We start from the raw sequence: 24,893 nt of genomic DNA on the forward strand, positions 1-24,893 counted from the left end.
ATTCATAGTGGCTAATCCTATTTTTGTCACTCACACTTTTGTCACTATATAACTCTATTTTTGTCATTCACAGATCACCCATTACCCCATAAGTTATACCTGTCCCACTGACTAACACCTTCTTTATTTCACCCAAGAAAGCAGAGTTTCACCAAAAAGAATGGTAAAGGAAATGTTCATTAGTGGCCTTTTTGTGTCTCCTTCTCATTCACATAGACAAACACACATATAGATGTACATAAAATGCAAAGGAAGCCATCCTTAAATCTACAGCAAAGATGGATGGCCCTGGTAAAAGATTTTAAAAGATGGTGTATCTTCCATAAGTAACATTAAAAATGTATCAGGACTGAAACAGAGGGGCTCGACAGACAGGGAGAAAGTCTGACCTGGACAGAGGCCGCAGCAACCAAACAGTGATGCGCCTAGGGCGCCACTGGAACCCTTGCGCACACCAATGACGTACATGCAGCGCGGTGTCGTTTAAACACTGTGCCGCACATATGTCATCATGGCGGCCCCTGTGTGGGTGGGGCAAGCCATGAAGGCGCCTGGACAGTGCGGTAGGGCTCGGGAGCGTGCGGATGCTCTGCTCTTCCAAGCCCTAAAATCAGCCCCGGGCTGGCACATAGCACCAGTCTGTACCGGGCCAGAATTGTAAATCCACCTTGCTGTATGGGCATCAGTCACTTTAAAAACCTAATACAGTCAACCCTCCACATTTGCTGCTTTGGGTTTTGCTGATTTTATTATTCGTGGATTTGATAAATATGTTTTCTCTACAAATCCCTAGGTCCTCCAGCATGACTCTATGGCCAACTTTTACCAGAGGCTAAGCTAGAGCACCTCTAGATTCTTAGAGAGAACACTTCTCTATGCATTAGTAGGTCCTCCAGAACAATTGTATGGTCAACTTCCAGCGGATTTCCACTTTCATGAGAATTCTGCATCACTAACCCGAGAAAAATGTGGAAGGTCCACTGAGTATGCATTTATAACTGCATTTGTATCTTTCACACAGCAGTGATGAAAAACAGACACAAAGCTGGTTTGGTAGCATATATATGACCTAAGAAAAGGCATCCCCAATTCAAAAATCTCTTTGGGCTGAGTAATCTACACTGCAGAAAGAATGCAATTTGGCACTGCTTTAACTTGCATGGCTTTGTGCAATGGAATTCGGGGATTTGTAGTTTTGTTAAATATTTAGCCTTCTCTGTTAGTGAGCTCTAGTGCCACAAATCTGGCCAAGGCAACCCCATGATAAGTTCACCTTAAGGTCGCCATAAGTTAGAAACAACTTGATGGCACACAACAGCAAGGTTGTTTTGTTCAGAGGGGTTTTGCCATTGTCTTCCCCTGAGGCTGTGTATGTGTGTGTGACTTGGCCATGGTCATCCAGTGGGTGCCACAACAAACTAAAAATTCAATAGCATGCAGCTGTATAAAACTGCATTATTTCTGCAGTGAAGATTAGGCTGAGGTTATCTAAGGAATCTGCTGTCGTCACCTACCCACCCAAACACACTGCAAAGGAGGAATTAACACTGACCTGCCTGGTGAAGACTATTGAGATAAAATTTGTGTAGGGCTCAGATTGGGCTATAAGAATATCATTATCATTAACTAATCATAATGGGAAGGGGTATAACAGATCAGAAAGATGATTACAGGCTAAAAATTTAGTACAAAACTGAACTCCAGTATTAGACTGGAGTGTCAAGGCAGTCTTGTCTCTATAAACTCAGAGCAACTCCAGTCTGGTATACCTATAGTCAGTCATTCTTGACTTTTAATTTTTCCACTGGAGTTGAACACAATCTCCAGCTGTGGGTCTTTTCCACTACATCGTGTCTCCTGCAAAATCTCACCCAAAGGTCACTGCTTTGTAGAAACAGAAATTCTGCAAAGCCAAGCTTAAGGCAGCCACCTGTGTGTCATCACAGAGTCCCAACAGGCATCCCAACAAATAAGTGTACTATATGCAGGCTATAAATTGCAACTGCCTGACTTCTTCCTCTCTGACAGCCAGCCTGGTGTAGTGGTTTGAGCACTGGACTACAACTCCAGATGACCATGGTTCAATTCCCTTTCAGCCATGGAAACAAATCTTGTTGAGAAAACACCCCCAATCCACAAGGCAATCCACAAGGCAGTTTGCCCTTGTTGTGGCGTGTGTTCAAGCTGTTTCCAACCTTAAGGCGAACCTATCATCGGGTTTTCTTGGCTAGATTTGTGCAGAGGAGGTTTGCCATTACTTTCCCCTGAGGCTGAGAGCATGTCACTTGCCCAAGGTCACCCTTATCAGAGTCACTGTAAGACATGAAGACACAAAACAATAACAACCACAACATCCTCTTTTCCTCTATCCTACACATACCCACACAGGGACAACAAGAGGAAAGTCAGCCTGGATGAAACAGTCCTTTGCAACAAAGGAAAAGTCTGTTTGCAGATCTCAGCTATTTATCTCCCCTTTCCCTGCACCACCCACAACCACAGAAAAGCTGGTTATCACTTGGTTGGGAGCTGGGGAAAACAAGGACAATCGGTTCTCTTTTTCCCTCCCTGTCCCCCATCTCTGGGTAGAGGGAGCTTGTAGCACCTTTGAGACTAACTGAAAGAAAGAAATTGGCAGCAGGAGCTTTTCTAGACTTCAGTCTACTTCCTCAGATGCATTCCACAATTCCACAATCCAAGGGACCACTGGGAGGCTGATGCAGCAGATGATTCTGGCTCCTTTCCTACCAAAAACCAGTTGTTGTTGTTGTTGTTGTTGTGTGCCTTCAAGTCATTTCAAACTTATGGCAACCCTAAGGTGCCCCTATCTCTGGGTTTTCTTGGAAACTTCCTTCATAGGGCCATCCTCTGAGGCTGAGACAGCATAACTCACTCATCAGTGGTTTTCCAAGGCTGAGTTGGAATTCGAACCCTGCTCTCTAGAGTCACAGCCCAACACTCAAACCGTTGCATAGGATGCCTTTATATGTCTTACATCAAGCCATTCCCAAACTCTGGTCAACCAAGGTGTTTTAAAAGGCTTTCATCTCCCAGAAGCCTCAGCCATCTTGGCCAATGGTCTGGAATTCTGGGAGCTGAAGGCCAGAACACCTGGATGCCCAGAGTTTGGGCCTCAGTGAGTTACATCTTTAAATCTCAGTATGCTAACACCCCCAATCCACAAGGCAGTGATCCCTTTAAGGGGCCAACCAAGATGCACCAAATACATCATGCAAGCTTTAGAAGGGCAAAAGGGATGTAAAAACCATCCAGGGGAAGAGGCAGGGGAGGTTCAAAACCAGGGAGGGTGCGCTAAAGGCTGCATCCACAGGGGAGAAATAACCCGCAGCCCACCTCCAGGCGCAGAGCACACACGTCCTCCTTTCCCAGGACCTGTCCTCCATTTGCACCCTGCTTCTCTCCACAAATGCCCTCCATTTTGAGCCTGGGCCAAAAAAGCACGGATGGGCATTTTTCCCCCTCGCCATGAATGCTTTGAGCTGTTCCAGGTTGCCATGTCCTACATTCTTCCTGGCGTGTCCTCCATTTTGGGGGAGGGTGCCTTGCCCTCGTCCTGGCCCCTCTGGCTCTTAGGGCCTCCAGCGAGGAGCAGGAGAAGAGGCGAGGCTGCGGCGTCCTGCGAAGGTGACATTGCAGGGTCCCCTCCGGGCCCAGGAGGAGGAGAAGCAGAAGGGGAAGAGGGAAGGAGCCCTTCCTTTCCCTCCAAGGGCCCCGGCGCTTCCCACGGAGGCCAGCCTCCTCCTCCTCCTCCTCCTCTATTCTTCCCCCTAGTCCTCCTGCTCTTCCTCCTGGTCCTCAACCTCCTCTTCATCCTCTCCCTCCTCCTCCATTTCATTCTCATCCTCCTCCTCCCTCTCCCTCTCCCCCAATAGCCCCCCTCTCTCACCTGGTAGCGGAGGAGGCAGTCGGGCTCGTTGCTCTCGGCAGGCATGGCTGGCAGCAGGTGCCTCCTCCTCCTCCTCCTCCTCCTCCTCCCTGGGCTGCCCCTCCCTCAGTGGCCACTCCGCCTCCGCCTCGGGCCCCAGCCCCGCATCCTCCCGCCCCGGGGCCCCCCGGCTCCCAGCCAATCCTCCTCGGCCAAGGAGGCTTTAGCCTCGGCTGGGACTAGGCAGGGAAGGAGGGAGGGAGGGAGGGAGGGGCGGGAAAAGGGGGCTTGGCTGGGCTGGAAGGAGAAGGGAGGGGGCTTAGCGGGGGGAGGAGATGCGCTGAAGCACAAGGAGGCACCCCCTCAGAGTCAGGACCCCACCCCAGGCGCACTGGCCCAGAGGGAAAGCAGACCTGCCCACAGAGAAGCATTCGGGGATGCTTGCCCATAGAGAAACAGAGGGCAACGATTCAGTGCTTCCCTATGGGCCAGTATCCCTCCCTGATCCCCTATGGGCAAGGATTCCCCCGTCATTCCCTGTGGAAATGGATTCTGCTTTGATTGAGAGTTCCTGCATGGCAGGGGGTTGGGCTGAGTGGCCCTTGTGGTCTCTTCCAACTCTACAATTCCATGATTCCACAATGGATTCCCTATGGGCAAATATTCCCCTATGGTTCCCTATGGACAAGTACTGTTATTTGTTTAGTGTGAAACATCTCTTCTGCTCCTGCCAGCCAGCCTCCTATCTACACTCCCACCACAGGCCCTTGGCTCTCCCCTTTCAAACCCACCCAGATGCATCCTCCCTTTCCTTTTCTCCATTTCAGCCTTCTGTGCAGGAGGAATTCCAAAAAAGTTTGCATGAGTCTTTATAGCTTTTGTTTTGTCACGTCCTCCAATTTTTTTGGGTCCTACATTTTGCAGCACCTTGCCCTCCTTTGTGGGGAGGCCATCTGGTCACCTGGCTGCACCTTTTCCCTCTTGGTCTATGCCATCTTCTCCTCTCATCCCTTTGGCTGAGCCCCACATTGCAGGGATGACTCCAACTAGTAGCCAGAAGTACCAGTCATCCCCCAGTCCCCAGCATTTGGCTTGTTGTTGCTAGCTGCCCTTGAGTTGGCCCTGACCCATGGTGATCCTGTGGAAGAGACATCTCCAAGAGCCCCTGTCTTCCACCTCCCTGCTCAGGTCCTGCAAGCCCAAGCCTCCCTGATTGAGTCAAACCATCCAGCATGTGGTCTTCTCTTTCTACTCTCTTCCACCTTTCCTAGCATCATTACCTTTTCTAATGAAGAGTGTGACATAGTGTATCCAAAGTACAACAACTTCAGTTTAAACAAAAATCCACCAAACAGTGATACCTTTATTGGCCAACCGAAATGCACAGTATACTTGTTGCAAGCTTTTGAAGCTCCACTGGCTCCTTCATCAGGCAAGATGTTACATACCAGACAGGAGAAAAATTAGAGATATTAGTAGGATATTAGTATTTCTATACTGCTTATCAGTGCACTTAAGCACTCCCTAAGCGGATTACAAAGTATAAGGTAATTCCCCCCAACAATATGGGTACTCATTTTAGTGACCTCCTCGGAAGGCTGCAAGCTTGAGTCCTTTCGCTGGTATTGAACTCACAATCTTATGGTTTGTGAGTGAGTGGCTGCAGTACGCGCATTTAACCACTACACCAGTACAGGGCCATATTTCTGAGGAAGGAAATGACAAAACCGCCACTAGGTGTTTCTTGTCTGAGAAAACCCTATGAAATTCATGGGGTTGGCATAATTAAACAGGTTATTTGATGATACATGCACATACTGTATATAACAGTCAGGAGATGATGGGATAGGTCACAGGGAGTCACTGGGGTCAGGATCGGGATGCAGGAGCAGGCAGGGGATGATGGGATAGGTCGCAGGGGGTCTCTGGGGCCAGAATCGGGCTGAAGGAGCAGTCAGGGGATGATGGGGTGATTTTTTTGTGGGTTTTTCGGGCTATGTGGCCATGTTCCAGAAAAGTTTCTTCCTGATGTTTCACCAGCATCTGTGGCTGGCATCTTCAGACATCAGGAAGAAACTTTTCTAGAACATGGCCACATAGCCCAAAAAACCCACAAAAAACTATGGATGCCAGCCATGAAAGCCTCCGACTTTACGATGATGGGATGGGTGGCAGTGTGGCAGAGAGGACGAGATGGCATGGAGGAGGAGGAGGGGGGATGGAGGAGCAGGACTCAGGGGGCCGGGGGGGCGACATTGGAGTGATCTTCCACACCAGACCAATTTGAAGTGAAATCAGTGAGCTTGAAAGCAAATTCTCAATGAATTCACTTTTTTCCGATTTCACCAAAATGAGGGGTCACTTTGTTTTTGTTTTTTTTTTAAATAATTTTTATTATTATAATAAACATACAAAATACAAATCACATATTCCAAAAAAACCAAGACAAACAACACAATACGTTCTTATACAATAAACATAAAACACAACTGTATCTAAATTTCATTTATCTTCTAACAAAAGACTTCCTCAAAGTTTTGTATTTAAATCATCTCTTTAACATACATCATAAGTTTTCTACATATTAAATCTTGTTTCTGCTTAATTCTCATCGTAAGCTCTTTCCTATAAATCATATATATAAATTTTTTTTAAACATTCCCATTCTTTCTCTCTTTCTTCCAGTTTCATGTCATCCATACGAGCTGTAAGTATGTCCATTTCCATTGCCTCTGTTAAGTTTTCCAACCATTCCTCTACAGCGGGAGTCATTCGTGATCTCCAGTATCTGGCAAAAGTAATTCTGGCTATTGTGAACATATATAATATTAGTCTTCTAAATTTTTTCCCATTTTTTTCTCTAATATTCCCGTCATATTCAAAAGAAACAACAAAGGGTTTAACAGTATTTCAGTTTCTAATATTCTTGACATGAGTTTCTGAATTTTTCCCCAGTAATTTTTAGTCTCTTCGCATTCCCACCATAAATGATAAAATGTACCTCTTTTTTTTTCACATTTCCAACATATACCGCTCCCAACTTTGTACATTTTATTTAATCTATTTGGAGATAAGTACCATCGATGTTGGATTTTAATATAGTTTTCTTTATAGTTCTGACATAGAGTGAATGAATGTGAATCTCGCCATGATTTTTCCCATAAATCCATTTCAATTGTTTCGCCTATATCCTGTGACCACTTTATCATACTATGCTTTACTGTTTCAGATTCCAGCTCTCTTTGTTTCAATATTCTGTAGTATTTGGATATATGCCCTTTTTTTCCATGAAATATAATGTTGTCAATTTCATTCTTGTCAGTTGTTAATTCATGATCTTTTTTATCTATTCTAAATTTTTCCATTAATTGTCTTTGCAATAGCCAATTCCTGTTAGTCAATTTTTCTAGTTCATCATTGGATTTCATTACTAGTTTTCCTTTTTCATCTTTTAATAAATCTTTATATGTTAACCAACACTGATCTTTTTGCTTAGATCTGTTATAAAACGCCTCTTGGGTTGAGATCCATAATGGCCATTGATTATAGAACATTTTTTTTATTTTTAACCAAATCCTATATAATGAATTTCGTATAAAATGATGGGAGAAATCAGAATTCGCATTTAGTTTTTCATACCATAAGAAGGCGTGATATCCAAATCTCATTTTCGTACTCTCCAATTCTAACAATTCCTCATTTCTCAACAAGACCCATTCTTCTAACCATTGGAGGCATGCTGCATAATAATACAGTTTCAAGTTTGGTAAATTACAGCCTCCTTTCCTTTTGTCTTCTGTTAACAATTTCCACCCAATCCTCGCTTTCTTTCCCTGCCAAACAAAATTGGTAAGATTTTTTTGCCAATTTTCAAAATATTTATCTTTACACAAGATGGGTAGGTTTTGGAATAGAAAAATGAGTCTTGGCAACACATTCATCTTCAAAATTTCCATTCTTCCCAACAAGGAAAAATTCATTTTTGACCATTTTAACATGTCTCTCTTGATCTCATTCCATACTTTTTCATAGTTATTAGAGTAAAGATCTATATTCCTTTTAGTAAGATATACGCCCAAATATTTAGTTTTTTTAACCACTTTAAATCCTGAGATGTTGCTTAGTTCTTTCTCTTCCATTTCTGACATATTTTTAGTTATAATTGCTGTTTTATTTACATTAATCTTGAAACCTGCCAATTCACCATAATTATTTAATCTCTTTATTAGCTGTAGTATTGATTTTTTTGGATCTTCTAAGAATATGATCAGGTCATCGGCAAATGCTTTAAGTTTAACATTAAACTTGCCTATTCTAGCTCCTTCTATATTTCTGTCATTTCTTATACTATTATTTAATATTTCCAATGTCACAATAAATAGCAGAGGTGATAAAGGACACCCCTGCCTGGTCCCTCTCATAATTGGTATGTATTCTGTCATATCATTATTAATTAATATTCGTGCTTTTTGCTTTTCATAGATTGCTTTTATCCATTTCAAAAACATTTCTCCAAATTCCATTTTTTCCAATGTCTCTATCATAAAATACCAGTCCACCCGGTCAAATGCCTTTTCTGCATCGGGGTCACTTTGGAATCACTGCGGAAGCGCCACGGAAGGAGCAACCATAGAAAGGAATCTCGTCTGATAACACATTCACGTTATGACGTGAATCCACATCGTTGGACCCACAGTCACCCTGGATCTGAGCTGCAAAAAGCTCCAAAAAGCTCTGCATGATAAACTTCTATGTTATAGGAAAAAGGTGAACCATACCGGGATATTTCTCAAGCATGTGTCCTGCTTTATGCAGTCTGCTATTTTGAATGTGGGCAAATGCATATTGCACACCAATAGCAGTCTGATATCAGTGTCACTGTTGTGGCTACAACCTATGAAATCCTGGAATTTGTAGTTTGGTGATGGACTTAAAATTCTTTGCCAGAGAGTTCTAGATTAGAATGTATGTGGAATCCCTTCATACTGGTCTAAAAGACCAGGAAGGAACTGGGCTGATCCGGATGCCCCTCCCCCGAATCGCTCCGTTACCAAGTGCCCACTACAAATTTGAAATCGAATGCATTTTGACCTGCAAATTAGAAATCGAATGCATTCTGTGTCTGCTGGCGAGGTGGCTGCTGCCAATCAAGCTATCGTCATGGTGACGTTTGCAGGGCATCGGGGAAAGTGTCCTCCCTTTTTAAAGAGCCAGGCACAGGGGATTCAGCGGCTGAAGCAGGCAGAGAGATGCCTCTCTCTCTCTCTCTCTCTTTTTATAAACCTGTGGGCTTTTGGGTCAGATCTGCCCCTGTCCCAGGCAAAGGATGGGATTGCCATGCATTTTTTTATGCTTTTAAAAGCAACATTAGCTTTCCCTTTGCTTCCCTTGCTGTATCTGCTCAAGAAGACAAACCATGCGCATATTCGCTCCAAAAAAATTGTTAAAAATGTAACATTGATTGTTTGCAACATATGTAGCTTCCCCCTCTGCAGAAAGCAAGGAGATCCAAGGATATAAAGTGCAAGCCCAGCTCCATCTGCCTCTGGAATACAAACATAATGTATTCAATGTGCATATTTGCTCCAAAAAAATTGTTAAAAATGTAACATTGATTGTTTGCAACATTTGTAGCTTCCCCCTCTGCTGTAAGCAAGGAGATCCAAGGATATAAAGTGCAAGCCCAGCTCCATCTGCCTCTGGAATACAAACATAATGTATTCAATGCACATATTCGCTCCAAAAAAATTGTTTTAATTTGAAAAGGGGGGGGGGGGGTTTGCCTGACATGAGCTCCGTTCGTGACCTGAATTTTTAGCTCCTGCAAGGGAAGGAATGCCCAGCGACAGAGGGCTGTGGGCAGGGGATGCAGGGAAAAGAGGCTCCTAAAGAATGCCTTCCCTTGCTCCCTTCTGCCCAGGGCTCTTTCCTCCTCCCCCTCCCCTCCGATGAGGGGAGGAAATGCCTTGCCCTTTGCCCACCCTCTGACCTAAATCCCTCCCTCAATTTGCCTCGATCGTGATCGAGGCCAAGTTCTCATTCCCAGGACCCAGGGTTTTCCAAAAGAAACAGTATTTGCGCCGATTTCAAAAACACCGCGCTAGGGGCCATTTACCACGGAACGGGTGTGCAAGCCTCGGATTCGCTTGTGTGAGATTCGGGGTGAGTAGGAACTTCACGTGATTGAATCGGTTTCAGAACCGATTTTTTTTGTAATGTGAATGGGCCCCCAAACTTCCCCCTGAGCTACACCTACACTGCAGAATTAATGCAGTTTGACACTGCTTTAACTACCATGGCTCAATGCTATGGGATTTGGGGATTTGTAGTTTTGTGCGCCATTTAGGCTTCTCTGGCAGAAAGCACTGGTGCTGCAACGAATCCCAGGATTTCGTAGGATGGAGCCATGGCAGTTAAAGTAGTGTCAAATCTAGTTTGTTTGGTAGAATTGAAGCCTTTCCAAACTCCTCTCTTCCTGAATACTTTTGTTTTCCAGGAGAGAGCAAGTGAGAGGGACATCGGTCTGAGAGCCCTATGTTTTCCAAAGTGACACAAAATTTCACCTAAATGGAGGGCAAATGTGGTTCTGACTGAACTGAACTCAAGGGCAGTACCACAACTGTATTTTTTAAACACAAAAATGAAGACACAAAAGAGAAAGAAACAGAAGTATTTCCAAGGTTCTGATTTTTATTAATTTTGCATAGATTGTTGTCTATTTGCCAAGTCTGGTTTGGCATATTTTAAAATTCTAATTTTAATTTGATGCCTATGAATCTTCCCAAAGCCTAAGAGGTGGCCACTGCCGGATGCCCAGAGGAAGGCGAAAAACCTCCAGGACCTCCGGCCAATCTGCCCTGGAGGAAAATTCCTTCCCGGCCCCAAAAGTGGCGGCCAGTGCTACCCTGGGCATGCCAGCAAGGGCCTTCCTTTCGCAAGAAAATGGTGGGGCTCCCTCCTTGCATCTCTCTATACTGAAGACATGCTGGCATCTTTCAGGGTCCGTCTTCACCATCCAAGGAAAGCCATCCTGTCTGGACAGTGAGATCTTTCTTCTGAATTTTATTTAAATTTAGTAAACAGTGCTGCTAATGGTATTTTAGCAAGCAGGATCTTTTTTAAAAAAAATGGACCAGCAAACTCATACTGGAGCATCATTTTGCAGGGAGCAATATTGAATGTCTTGCTATCTTCCATTTCCAAATGGTAAGAGTTTTCTTCTGTGGATCTCTGAAGACCTTGGAGCATTTCTCCTTTCGAAATTGGCTTCATATTTCAAAATTTCCCCGTGAATATCTTTTATTAATATTCTTCCAGAGGCTTGTCATTCTCTGCCGACTTCAGCTTGGCAGTATGGAGAGTGGTTGAGGATGGAGGGGCTTGGAGAATGTTTCATCCATGGGGCGAGTCAAAGTCAACTTGTGTGCAGCTAACAACAGTAACAAAATACATGACTTTTCCAAATATTTCCTAACAGGCGGATACTGCCAGATGTCCAGAGGAAGGCGAAAAACCTCCAGGGTCTCCGGCCAATCTGCCCTCGAGGAAAATTCCTTCCCGGCCCCAAAAGTGGCAGCCAGTGCTACCCTGGGCATGTCGGCAAAGGCCTTCCTTTTGCAAGAAAACGATGGGGCTCCCTCCTTCCATCTCTCCAACTAGAAAACATGCTGGCATCCTCCAAGGTCCATCTTCATCATCCAGGGAAACCCATTCTGTCTGGACAGTGAGATCTTTCTTCTGAATTTTATTTTAAATTTAGTGAACAGCGCTGGCAATGATATTTTAGTAAGCAGGATTTTTTTTGAAAAATGGACCAGCAAATTCTTACTGGAGCATAATTTTGCAGTGAGCAATACTTGACATCTTGCTAAGAGTTTTCTTGTGTGGATCTCTGAAGACCTTGTAGCATTTCTTCTTTCGCAAATGGGCTTCACGTTTGAAAAATTCCCTACGAATATTTTTTATTAATTTTCTTTCAGAGGCTTGCCTTCTCTGCCCAGTTCAGCTTGGCAGATTTTTACAACAATAATGATCTCTCGGAGGTCTTGCATAAATTCAGTCTTGAAAACGATGACATTGGAAAAGGCAAAGACTTCTCATCGCCTGGATCCATCAAGGAATCCGAAGAAGCCTAGGACTGAGAAGGGCAGCTATGAGAGAACTAGACAAGAGCATCACATGTAAAGCTATAACACTGAACACTAAAGTAAAGATCTTCCATACCATTGCATTTCCTATCATACTGTAGAAATGTGGGAGATGGATAGTGAAGAGAGTTATTTCATCTATAGGTTTGTCCTGAGTCAAAGTTGATTCAAAGGCAGTTAATAACAACAGTAACAAAATACATGAATTTTCCAAATATTACCTAACAGGTGGATGCTGCCGGATGCCCAGAAGAATGCGAAAAACCTCCAGGGTCTCATGCCAATCTGCCCTGGAGGAAAATTCCTTCCCGGCCCCAAAAGTGGTGACCAGTGCTACCCTGGGCATGTGGGCAAGGACCACTGAGCACTAACCTGCCAAAGAGCACTCAGGCCAAACTCAGTCCTTCTTACCTTAAGGCTCACAGAGTAAGCCCTTTTCCGCATCCACGGGGTTCATTTCTGGACTTCACTTACCTTGCGACAGTTTCCTTGAGATGTTCTCCACCATCCTTAAATGTTCTGCATTCACCAGTTTCGTCCTTGGACATCACTTACCTTCTGATAGTTTCCTCTGAAATGAGCTTGAGCTCATGTGAATTCACATGTTGCAGCATTTGGGAAAATGTGTCATGGTTGTCCGCTTGAATTTGCCATCTTCGTGCCATCTCCCTTGTTTGCCAGACGTGCAATGTTGACAAATGACGCACGGCTGTCGCATGGGATCGATCCAACGAAAGAGGCTTTAGGTGTGGGGAAGGAATACTCACTTGTTCTTAATGAGATTTTCCTTCCGCTGCCTTGTTTCTTTGAACGAAACATAGCCCTTGAACCTTACCTGTTGGGATGCAACTGCATGGGGAAGAGCCAGAGGAAGAGATGCTCCAAAGGCTTCCCTTCCTAGCCTTGGTGCTCAGAGATGATGCAGAATTGACCAGAGCTCTTTCTTTCCTTTCTTCAATAAGTGGGCTCTGGATGTGGACCTCAGGCCAGATGGAAACATCGGAGGCCTGAGTTGAGGAGGATTTCTTTTCCTGGCTGGCTTCAAATCTTCCTTCTTCAGCTCCAACTTTACTTAGGAATGCCTTTATCCTCTGCATCCTTTTGAAGATCGCACTGGATGCTGCAAAGCAAAGAAAGGAGAGACGATGAAGTTTCTCAGTCTTACAAGTAAAAGTGACTTCAAGGGAAAGAGATGGAGAAACCGTCAGGAAGGAGGAGAGGTAAGGATACCTCAATGGGTTTTTAAAAGGCTCTTCAATGCCTTTTGAGGCCTGGCTGCTTCTTTCTTCCTCTAGACATCTTGCTGATGCATTTCATCCATGAAAACAAGCTGTCGCCGTATTCCTCCAAGTGTTGGCCCATAGGTTTTACCTTTCCTCTGAGACGTTGTCATTCATTCTTTAATGTTCTGCATCCACAGGGTTCATTTCTATCATGTTATGATAGTGTCCTTTGAAGGCGGCGTCTGTCCAGGTGTTTCCATGAATTCACAGCATTTTCATGATGACCTTGTGAATGAGAAATCAGGCACAGCTGTCGCATGGGATTGATCCAACGAAGGGGGCTTTAGGTGGGAGGAATACTCACCTGGGTTTTAATGGACTTTCTCCAAGTCTCATTGGTTGGAGCAGACTTCTTGAAAGTTGATTGTTGTTGGGCCATTGCTTGGAGAAGAGCTGAGAGGCTTCCCTTCCTGGCCCTGGGGCTCAGAGACTTGGCCAGGGGTCACTCGCTCCTTCCTTCCTTCCTTCCTTCCTTCCTTCCTTCCTTCCTTTTTCTCCAGCAGCAAAAGATGTGGGCTACAGACATGTTCCTTGCTCCAGATGGAAACGTAGGAGGCCTGGGTTGGGATGATGGGGCTGCTTTCTCTGGCTGGCTGTTTCCTTCAAGTCTTCCTTCCTCGGCCGCAGCGGTGCTTAGGGATGTCTTCATCCTTTGAATTCTTCTGAAGATCTGACTGGATGCTGCAAAGCAAAGAAGGACAAAGGCGTTTACCTCAGGCTTATAAGCAAAAGGGACCACAAGAGAAAGAGAAGGAGATAAAGTCAAGGAGGAGGAGGAGGACATGTAAGAATACCTCTGTGGGCTTTTGAAAGGCTCTTTGACGTCTTTCAGGCTCGGCTGGTCCTGTCTTCTCCTAGACATCTTGCTGATGCATTTTCTCAGTGAAAACTGAAGGCATCGCAGTGTTGTTTATAAAGACTCATGAAATGACTCACCTGGAAGAATCTGAAATTTTACAAAGATAAATCAATTATGCGATAATTGAAAAAAGAATGACGCAGCTGTGAAACCACAACAATCTGATGAAGTCGGACACCACTGATCACTTCCCTCTTCCCATTTACCTCTTATGAAGGGAACTCCTTGCAGCGTGGCTTGAAGGGAGTCATACCATCTACCTGAGCAAGGTCCACCTTCTCTTTAGGACCAGAACCAGGTGAAGGAGTCCAGCAGCCAACAAGAGCCACTCTCTTCATTGTGGAGACCAGCAACGAAGTCCAACATCTCTCCTTCCATGATATTCAGAGGAGACTCAGGAGCCATTCACACGCTTTGTTTTCTTCTCTACGAGATCCGCATCGCCATGGCAATATATATTGGTTTTCATCGTTCCCTTTTCGTTTTGGTTTCGCAGATCTCTTTGACTCAGTTTAACCCTGTCTTCTTCACGCATGCTGTTCTTTCAGGTTAAAAATGGAGCCACCATTTTGTATATGCCGCCCCTGCTTACGAAACCTCTCCCTTTCTTTTTGGGAAGGAATGGTACAGAGTGATCCGAATCGATTCGAAAGCTTGTTCACACTGCCGACGCTGCAGATCTTACGTTTTTGGGGGGGAACGTATCAAATATCCCAGATTAAGTGGAGGGTTTGCCAACCCCATGCCCCCAAAAGTGCATCAAGTGCATTCAGGACGTCTGCGCACAAGAAGGATTCAACGAGGATTTATCCTGGATTATTTTCGCTTCCTCTTGTTTCTTCAGTGGCAATCGATGGGGCTATACAGACAGGCGGCAAAAAGCCGCCCATCTTTGACCTTGGTTGGTTCCACAGCAGCCGCATGGCGCAGAACTGATGCGCTCCTTAAAAAGAAGCCACTCTAGGCAGCTTCTTTTTAAGGGTGTCATTATGGTGCTCTTGTGCCATTATGACACCCCTTCTGGTGAGCGCCGTTCGGGCGCTCTGATGTGCGTGCGTCAACATGGCGTGCCCTGTGTAAACGGGGGCGCACCATGATGGCATGTGGTTGCCGATAGTAGAGTTAGGTGCATCTGGATGCCTAGCCCTACCTAGCCCTAATTTTGGGCCCAGGCCAGCACAAAGCGCCCATCTGTACTGGCTCTAAGTTCATCACAGACATGGTCCATGTTCCAGAAGGCTACGGTTGGACACTGGCTGAGCAGTACCTTCACATTTCCCATCGTTCTGAAGATCAAACACCTAAAAAAATTTCCTGCAAAAGAAAGAAATGAAAGTTCACCTCAAGCGTGCAATGTAAACAATCAGAATTAGAAGGGGAGTGAAGTGGAAAGAGAGACAGGTCAGAATACCTCCAAGACTTTCATCCAGTTGAGTCTTCTCCTGGTTGCCTTATTGATGTCTCCTCTCTGCTAAAAATGCAATGCAAGCGGTTGCTCATAGTCTTCCAGGTATAAGTGCAAAGGGTTTTTAAATGTTCTGGAAGCTCATTCCTGCAAATCTCTTACCTGAGGACAATCCCTTGGATGGGCTTCTGGATCAATTTAACCAGGGGTTGGCAACCTATGGCCCGCGGGCCGCATGCAGCCCGCCGAGCCGTTGGGACCAGCCCCTGCTCGGTCCTGCTGCTGATTGCCGCCGCCAAAGGCCCCACGGGGCCTTTGGCGGTGGGCAAGGGGGGCCAATGGCCTCTCGCGCTGGCACGCGGGGAGGAGGAGGATGAGGAGGGAGGAAGGAAGGAAGAGGAGGAGGAGGGAGAAAGGAGGAGGAGGAAGAAGGAGCAGGAGGAGGAGGAGGAGGATGGTGATGGTGATATTGATATGAGCCAGCTTCAGAGGCACGGCCAATGTAAGTTGCTGTGATTTTTACAAACTCATGCGCAGTGAAGAAAAACCACAGTCCCTTGACCAAGTACACACTTCTGAGAAGAACAGTTGAACCCGAGGGCAAATCACTGCTTGTGAGATCACCTTGACATGTTCAATATGCACAGCCATGTGAACCTTTCTGTCATCTGTCTAGGAATAATGCCCAAATGTCCTCCATTTTGATCATGCCTAAGAAACATGCATTTATATTAACATTTTTTAAAAATCATCAAAAAATTTCGCATGTCCTCCATTTTTTAAAAATGTGTCCTACATTTGAAAATGTTGTCCTATATTATTTATTTATTTTTTTTTGGCTTCAGCCCCTGCCGTTGTTTCGGGGACACCAACCCGGCCCCCGGCTCAAAAAGGTTGCCTACCCCTGAATTTAACCCATGCCTTTCTCCTTCTTCTCAATAATAAATTCATTCGGGGAAAAAAACCTTTGTGCACAATACTTTCAATCCACAAACAGAAAATGCTTGGGTTGGAAGCGGCTTTGTTCAGATGCTCCCAGATTGCTTTGAAATTAGACTGACAAAGCCTATTGACATCACTCACCTTTGGCAAAGATGGTGGAGCATCATTCACAAGATGGCAAAGAAATTTGAGGAAGGCATTTCAAACAGAAGAATACTCACCTGGCAGATGATTCCTTTGAGAGCCAAAAGCCTTTGAATATTAAGGATTCTTACCTGTGCTGCAGCAAAGATATTCTTCTCCCGCTGTTACAGTGGGGCATCGCAGCAGCGTACATACCTGAGCGCATTTATGCAACTTGGCTTTGCTGAATGGGAAAGAGTAAGTCCAGGACCCTAGTACCAAAGATCTTGCCAGGGCTGACCCAAGAGATGTTGCTGCCTGAAGCGAAACATCAAATGCCACTCCTGGAAGTGAAGGCACCCAAGCTATTGAAGGCATTTGGGCACGCAAGGCAGAAAATCCCACAAAACCCCACAACCACCCTCTCTTCTTTCCTAGAAGGAAACTTGGAAAAAAACCAATCCAATACAGAGACATGAAATATTCCAGCATTAGCTGCCTCATTCCTGGTCCTTCTCGCTCAGCTGCTAACTGCCTTTCCCTGCTGAAGCCTTAACTGCCACGGAACAAGAGGCACATCACAATGGAAGTCAAGGTGCATCATCCATGCCTTGTGTAGCCACACTGGGATTGGCTACGAGCATCCTTCAAGGGTCCCTTGGGATGGTGGGCATATCTTGGCATATCTTGGAAAGAGAAAGACATTAGATAAGTCTTCAGTCCAGTGCATAACCTTCAAATGTAGCCAGGACATCCGTGTTAACTATGTAGCAAAGTACAACATCCAAAATCCACAAAACTGTGTACAGTGGGGCCCTTGTTATCCAATGGGGTTTGGTTCCAGGACTCCCTGTGGATACCAAAATCTATGGATGCTCAAGTCCCATTCAATACAATAGCTGAGTAAAATGGTGTCCCTTACATAAAATGGCAAAAATCAAAATTTGCTTTTGGGAATTTATACTTTGTTTTGGGAATATTTTCAAGCTGGACCTGCTTGTATCCCTGGATAAGGAGGGCCAACTGTGCTTTGTGAATTTTGCTTGGCCCAAACAAGGTATCACTGTTTTGTGGATTTTGGATGTTATTGTAAAACACAACCTTGGTTTTCAAAGCTCTCACAGGAGTAAGATCCTCATTTGTTGCCTCCTGAATTACTAGTCCTTTGTGTTTCTACTCTGGAGTAAATCAAACATTAACTGCCAGAGCTGTTCCCAGCTATATTATTTGTTTGTTTGTTTGTTTATATCCCACCTTTCTCCCAATATAGTGACTCATGTTGTGCAGAGGAGTACAGGGACATGTAATTCATAGGTTAAGATTCAGTATCAGGGCTTGGCAACTCCAGATGTTGCAGCTGGACTACAATGCCCATAGTTCCTCATCACTAAATAGATAAATAGGTATTTATTTTTTATTTATTTATCTTATAGGTACCACTTCAGTGGGAAGGTAGCAGCATTTGGTGCAGTCATGGTACGCTGGCTCCTTGGCTTAGTAGCAGAGATGAGCACCATGCTCTACAGTTGGATACGACTAGACATTCATGTCAAGGAAAACCTTTACCTTTACCTTACTAAGTACCAACCTCAGCTTGTCATTCAAACCCACAGAGAGAGGGATGGGCAGAAAGAGAACACATTTCCCTGTTAGGAAATTAAGGCAGAAATCCCAACAAACAGGGCTGTTCCTATATCAAGGGGAGAGGAGGGGATTAATCCATCTCAAAAAAATTAAGGAGATGGGGAGCATTTAATGTTGCCTCCTTGCTTCTAGATAGAAGGTGGCTGCAAGGGAGAATGGAGGGTGCACCCTCGTACCAGAAATGGAAGGAAAGGAAGAAGCTAACTAAGTACGAAGGTGTTTATCCCACTGAGGTTTTTGCAGGGTGACTTCTGATTCAGCTGTCCAAATTCACGTCATAACGTGAATGTTTTATCACACCTGGTTGCCCTTCCGAACTGAGGGGGAATCGAATCCAAGGCAAGTCACATGATGCAGATTCATGCAAAGCAGAGTGCAAATTGTATTACCACACCTGTGTGATTCAACGATTCGAATTGGGACCCTTGCGCATGCTCAGTGGGGCTCTGGATGCTGTCCTCCTTCCCTGCCCCCTCCTTAGCTGTCATCCTTCATCAGGCTGAAGGAGCAGTCAGGGGATGATGGGATAGGTCACAGAGGGTCACTGGGGTCAGGATGAGGATGCAGGAGCTGGCAGGGGATGATGGGATGGGTGGCAGGGTGGCAGAGAGGACAAGATGGCATGAAGGAGGAGGAGGGGGATGGAAGAGCAGGACGCAGGGGGCCAAGGGGAAGTGACATCAGAGTGATCTTCCACACCAGACCAATTCAAAGTGAAATCGAAGTGAGCTTGAAAGCGAATTATGTAACTTCCCTTTCCTCTGATTTCATCAAAATAAGGGGTCACTTTGCAATCACTGCATAAGCGCCACAGAAGGAGCACCCATAGAAAGGAAGCGCGTCTGATAACACATTCACATTATGACGTGAATACGCATCGTTGGACCCACAGTCACCCCGGATCTGAGCTGCAAAAAGCTCCAAAAACCTCCATGTGATAAACACCTTTGTCTTGTCCGTTGGCAAATATCTGAGGAAAATCACTAAAACTGGGTTGGAACTTACTCACATGAACAGCATCTCCCATCCCTAGAGATGGTGATAAAAACACATGGCTTTTTCTTCAGTGCCACACCTCAACTATGGAACATACTTTCTGGGTAAACCTGGCAAGTCACATAATTTCTGCATATTTAAGTGTTCATTGAAAACATTTTTGGTTAGGAGGGCTCCTGCTTCCCTGGGAGCTGTATCATCATTTGTAGTAGTTACTCAGATCTATTTCCAATTTTTAAATGCCTACTTTTATTCACTAGCACCATCTTCCTACTTCCTGTTAGCCTGATTCAGAATGTTTGTTTGTTTATTTATTTGTTTATTTATATTCATTTTGTATCCCACCCTTCTTCCAATATAGGACCCAAGGGTCACTACTTTGTGACATTTTGGTTGGTCCTAATGGAGGCTTTGTCTAAATGCAGATTTTGGAATTCCTCTATGGGGAAAAAGACATCTTTAGAGTTGCCTGAACCTACAGTGTCTGAAAATGTATAAAACTCACCAAGAAAATATCATTTTCATTCTTTTGTTGTTGTATATATGAGGCATGGATCAGACAGAAATGTTTCTGACTGCGTGTGACTGAGTCTGTGCAGACAGCAATTTACTGTCATGATAACTAACCCAGTTGAAAAGCAAATTACATTGGTTTTATTGGTGCACTTAACCTATTCTCTCCATTTTTAAAGAGGGTATATATATCACAAAGGAATTAGTAACAGGAAACAACATGGTAGATAATTAGTGAAGAAGAGGCTAGTTGTAAATATGTTTTGCTATAATGTTGTAGCATGGCCAATAATAAAGAAAAATGTTTTCTGCTTTAGGTTATTATGACAAGCCAGTGTGATATAGAATAATATATCATAATTGGAAGCAGGGCTGGCCCTCCCATTAGACAGGGTGAAGCAGCTTTCTCAGTCAGCAATTTTTGTCCGTTGTGAAAGGCTACCAGATCATAAGTTATTTATTTTGATATTATATTTTTACTGGCAATGCTGAGGAGAGGCATTTGGGGAATGTCCTGGCTCACTATATGCCAAGGCAACTATGTGAGTGTTAATAATTCAACATAGTTTCTATACTGCCCAAATACCTCTAACAACCAAACGAAACAGATAACATCATAGACTTGGAACAATTACTAAGGAAAGTTAAAGAAGGAAGTGCAAAGGCAGGTTTGCTGCTGAACATTAATAATAATAATAATAATAATAATAATAATAATCACAGAGGATTTATAAAAAAATAACCTAGACAACAGGGAAATTGAAATAAAGATTGCCCATACCTTGGATCCAACATTGATCAGAATGGAAATGGCAGTCAAGAAATCGGAAGAAGACTAGGAATGGGAAGAGCAGCTATGAAAGAACTAGACAAGATACGAAAATGTAAAGATATGAACACTAAAGTTAGAATCATCCAAGCCATTGTATTCCCCATCACCATGTACAGATGTGAGAGCGGTACAGTGAAGAATGCTGATAGAAAGAAATCAACTCATTTGAGATGTGTTGCTGGAGAAGAATACTAAGAATGCCATGGAAAGCCAAAAAGACAAACAAATGGGTCCTAGAACAGACCAAACCTGTGCTCTCCCTGGAAGCAAAGATGACCAAATTGAGGCTGTCATGTTTTTGACACATCATGAGAAGGCATGACTCACTAGAGAAGACAATGATGCTAGGAAAGATAGAAGTTAGTAAAAAGAAAGGGAGACTGCACACCATATGGACAGACACAATTGGGGAGGTCACAGGCCTGAACCTACAGGGCCTGAGCAGAGAGGTTGAAAATAGGAGGTCTTAGAGATGTCTCATTCACAAGGTTGCCATGAGTTGAAGTCAGCTCGAAGGCAATTAACAAGGAAAAGCACTTTTGGAGTGCATTGGGGGAGATGGGAGGTTATTATTTTAATAAGGGGAGCAAACCCCACTTCTAGGGATGCCATATCCTGCCTGTAGGCGGGGCAATCCCGCTTTTGGAGGTGCCAGCCCGGTCCCGGTCCAGTTTCGCGCCAAAACCGGGACTGCCCCGCCCACGGCCACCTCCGCCCCCGCGCACGCCTTCTTTGTGGCCGCGGGGTCCTCCAAGGCCTCGCTGAGGCCTGGGAGGGCTCTCTGCGGCCGGAGCTCCGGCTGTGGAGACGCTCCCTCCCGGGCCCCGGCAAGGCCTTGGAGGCGGCTCCACGGCCGGAGCTCCGGCTGTGGAGACGCTCCCTCCTGGGCCCCGGCGAGGCCTATATATCAAAATGTAGGACTGTTAAAAAAAAAAGTCCTACATTTTGATATGTTGTCCTACATTTGTCCCGGTTTGGAGGTCTTCACTTATGGCAACCCTACCCACTTCCCATGGGTCACATAGTCCAAATCTTAATTGAAGTTTACATGCCTGTGATTTCCTTTTCCTTTCTTTTTTTTTAAAAAAGATACATGAAATGTGAGCAATGAATGGAATTCTCATATTTTGGCCCTAAAGATATTTTGAGCTGCAAGAGGGGGGAGTACATCAAGTACCAGAGATTTTTATAAGATTAAAAATGTTGGATTAAAAAAAAAAAGCATTTGTGGCTGTCATAACTGAGGCGCGGTACAGACGTGCCAAATGCGCCATGCTGGCAGTGTACTAGGGTTAAGGGACCGAGCAGCAACCGCACGGTCCGTAACCCTAGTACAGCGTAGCACCATAACAGTGGTGGTGTCCCATGTATATGGGTACCGCCATTGTTACGTGACAGAAGCATAGCGTCCGCACATCGTGCCATACTTGTGACGTGACTAGTGCACCATTGGACCTGACTTATAAACAAATAATTTTTTGAAACATGGATATATACATAACTAATACCACATATGCTTTCATAAGAGTGTTATAATTTAAACATGACGTGTCACAAACTATGCCAAAGTCAGCCACATCAGTGCCAAAAGAGCATCTATGAAATTAAACCCAGCTCTTTCTGTTCGTTCAAACACTGCTTTCCTTACACAACCTGAAGCCAAGAATATTTGTCTTAAGTATGGAAAGGCTCAAGCGTAGGTGGCATTTCATTATTGCTTACTAGTTCCAGCTGACAAAAATTGATGTAGGTGTCACTTTGGAGTGAGCATGTATTTGACTGATGTTCATTTTAGGCACTGAAGAATGGCAGACACAATCCCATCTGCACTGCCTCATGTGTAATACCCCAGTATGGCTAAAACCAGGCTTTCAATCAATCTTCACTCCTTTGTGTAGCAAGCAACACAAAGGTATAATGGAATGCCCACACACCAAAGCAAGAAATAATCTTTAAGGAGTTTCATTGTGAATTTCTAAACTGAATGTATGCTTTATTGTGGATTTGTTATGACCTGAAGGGGCACCTGCCTGAACCTGCTCATGCCTTAAGATTGGCTTTGAAGGCCCTACCTGCATGCCTACCAGTGAGATCAAATGGACTGATGAGTCCAAGGATACAGCTTTTTTTGTAGTGGTCCCATAGTTTTGAAATTATCTTCTGGGAGAGATGTACGTGGCCCCTTTATTATAGACCTTCAAGTGGGTTTAAAAGAGCCATCTTTTTTCAGACTCTTTCCTTAGAAGATAATGCAGCACTACTGGTTTCAATTTTGGTAACATTTAAACTGATTTATTGTACACTACCTGGAGAATTTTTGATATGAGGTGGGAGATAGTAATAACAACAAACATCATGTTCATCTTTTTATTAGTTATTTTTTCAGTCTTACACCATTTGTTCTCTTACTGCTCTGCTCATTTAGGTCCACTGGGTTTTACTATATTTTGTAATTACAGCTTTCATATTTTGATGTTTGTATTTTGTGTGTGCGTGAGAGAAAGAGAGAGATTGGTTTCACATGAGCTGTCTTATGAGAGCTATGCTATAAATGCAGCTTAAATAAATAAATGAATAATATATTTTATTCATAGGAATGTAAGAAAAACAATTCTGGAACTAGCCAAACATTTTTTCTCCAGAGGTCAGAAAGCAATAGCCCTTCTCTGTTATTTTTGCCTGACACTATAATTCAGAGGTATGCTGCCTCTAAATAAAGAGTGTGTATTTAACTATCATGACAAGTATCTTACACTTAGGGCTTTAAAAATTACTTTTGGGGGCTACAAAAAAGAAAAAGAAAAAACAGTTGGGCTGCTGTGGGGGTTCTGGGAGTTGCAGTCCAAAAACTAACTAAAAACTTACTGTCAATGAATCTCATTCAGTATCCCCAGTTTTTTGTGTTATTCCAAAAAGGGGTGTCTGTGTTCCTGTCTATTCTCACCAGATGGCAGAGCTAGTCCAGGACATTTTACTGGTTGAGGCAAAGAATAAGATGGTTTCTCCTACCGTTCCAGGTGCAAAAGTCAATAGGACCAGTAACTGAATCAGTACTGGTGATGCTACAGCGGTCCTTCACCACACCTGAAGTCAGGAGCTGGGCTAAGAGGGTGCTGGACAGGATATGTAAATCACACATTGCTTTCTTCTCCAAAATCTTGTTACTGTCTCCTAGCTAGTTCAGGATTATCCCAGGCCCTGAGTTTTCAGCACCAGAACCTGAAATGTAAGAATGACCTCTTGTGACATCATGAGGATGTTACAGTTCCAGTGCTTTATTTAAACATGATGCCTTCGGTATGAACCACAGATGCACAGACTATGCCATCAAACAAACAAACAAATCTATCTCTCACTCTAACTAACACACACACAGTTTTTTCCACCAGCACTCTTATCTTGAGATTCCACTCCCTCTGAGACTCAGGGCAAAACCCTGAGATCTGGGGAAACTACTAAGGTAGCTATCTCAATCTGCCTCATAGTACATGAGTGAAGGATCTTGGCAAGGATCTGGGTATGTATATGGTTTAAGCTGTTTTAAATGGTCTAAATTGTTTTATTGGTTTTTGTTGTTGTTGTTTTTCTGGCCTGGCTTCAGTCCCAATAACTGCAGCATGACTAGCTGAAATCCAGCAACTGAAATTCATTCCCAAATGACATCATCCCATGCAACAATTAGCATCCCTGTTTGCATTTTTCTTTGACAGAGGAGCCCTACTAAGAAAAACAATTAGCAACCAACTATTCTTTCTATGATGTTCATAGCTGTCTGCAGTGTTGAAGCAGGAAGGAAGTACGATACATAATTTCCAAAAGCAAGGTGCTGGGCTTCATAGTGCATGGAAACCATAATCGTATCCGCTCTGAAGTTCCTTTTTAGGTGCAAGGCCCAAATGGCTCCAGTAATACCTAGGTCAAAATACAATAACATCAAAGATCCACAAAACAGTGACATCTTTATTGGGCCAAGCAAAATGCACAAAATACCTGATGCAAGCTTTTGAAGCTCCACTGGCTTCTTCATCAGGCAAAGGTGTACAAAATCATACAGGAGAAAAAAACTAAAAATATATGATTCACCTATATCCTATATGATTTTTAACACCTTTGCCTGATGAAGAAGCCAATGGAGCTTTGAAAGTTTGTATTTTGTGCATTTTGGTTGGCCTCTGTGAGCTATAAAAATTCACTTACCAACTTGCTTGGACAAATTCAAGAAGGACAAAAATATTTAACAGGTGAAGCATAGCTAGTTATATT

At 44.0% G+C, this 24,893-nt stretch overlaps 1 protein-coding gene across 1 annotated transcript in view; it reads right to left on the reverse strand.

The window, feature by feature from the left end:
* Positions 1-3,975, reverse strand: part of LOC149322629 (electroneutral sodium bicarbonate exchanger 1-like) — a 127,579-nt gene extending 123,604 nt beyond the window's left edge. Inside the window, exon 1 of the mRNA XM_089480507.1 lies at positions 3,908-3,975. Coding sequence (XP_089336633.1) covers positions 3,908-3,952 — 45 coding nt within the window. The 5' untranslated portion in view covers positions 3,953-3,975. The remainder of the gene's footprint in view (positions 1-3,907) is intronic.
* Positions 3,976-24,893: the final 20,918 nt, after the last annotated feature.

Source organism: Sceloporus occidentalis, unplaced genomic scaffold, assembly GCF_023333645.1.
Source record: "Sceloporus occidentalis isolate IW3139 unplaced genomic scaffold, rSceOcc1.0.p SCAF_1, whole genome shotgun sequence".
In the NCBI taxonomy this organism is placed as follows: Eukaryota; Metazoa; Chordata; class Lepidosauria; order Squamata; family Phrynosomatidae; genus Sceloporus; species Sceloporus occidentalis.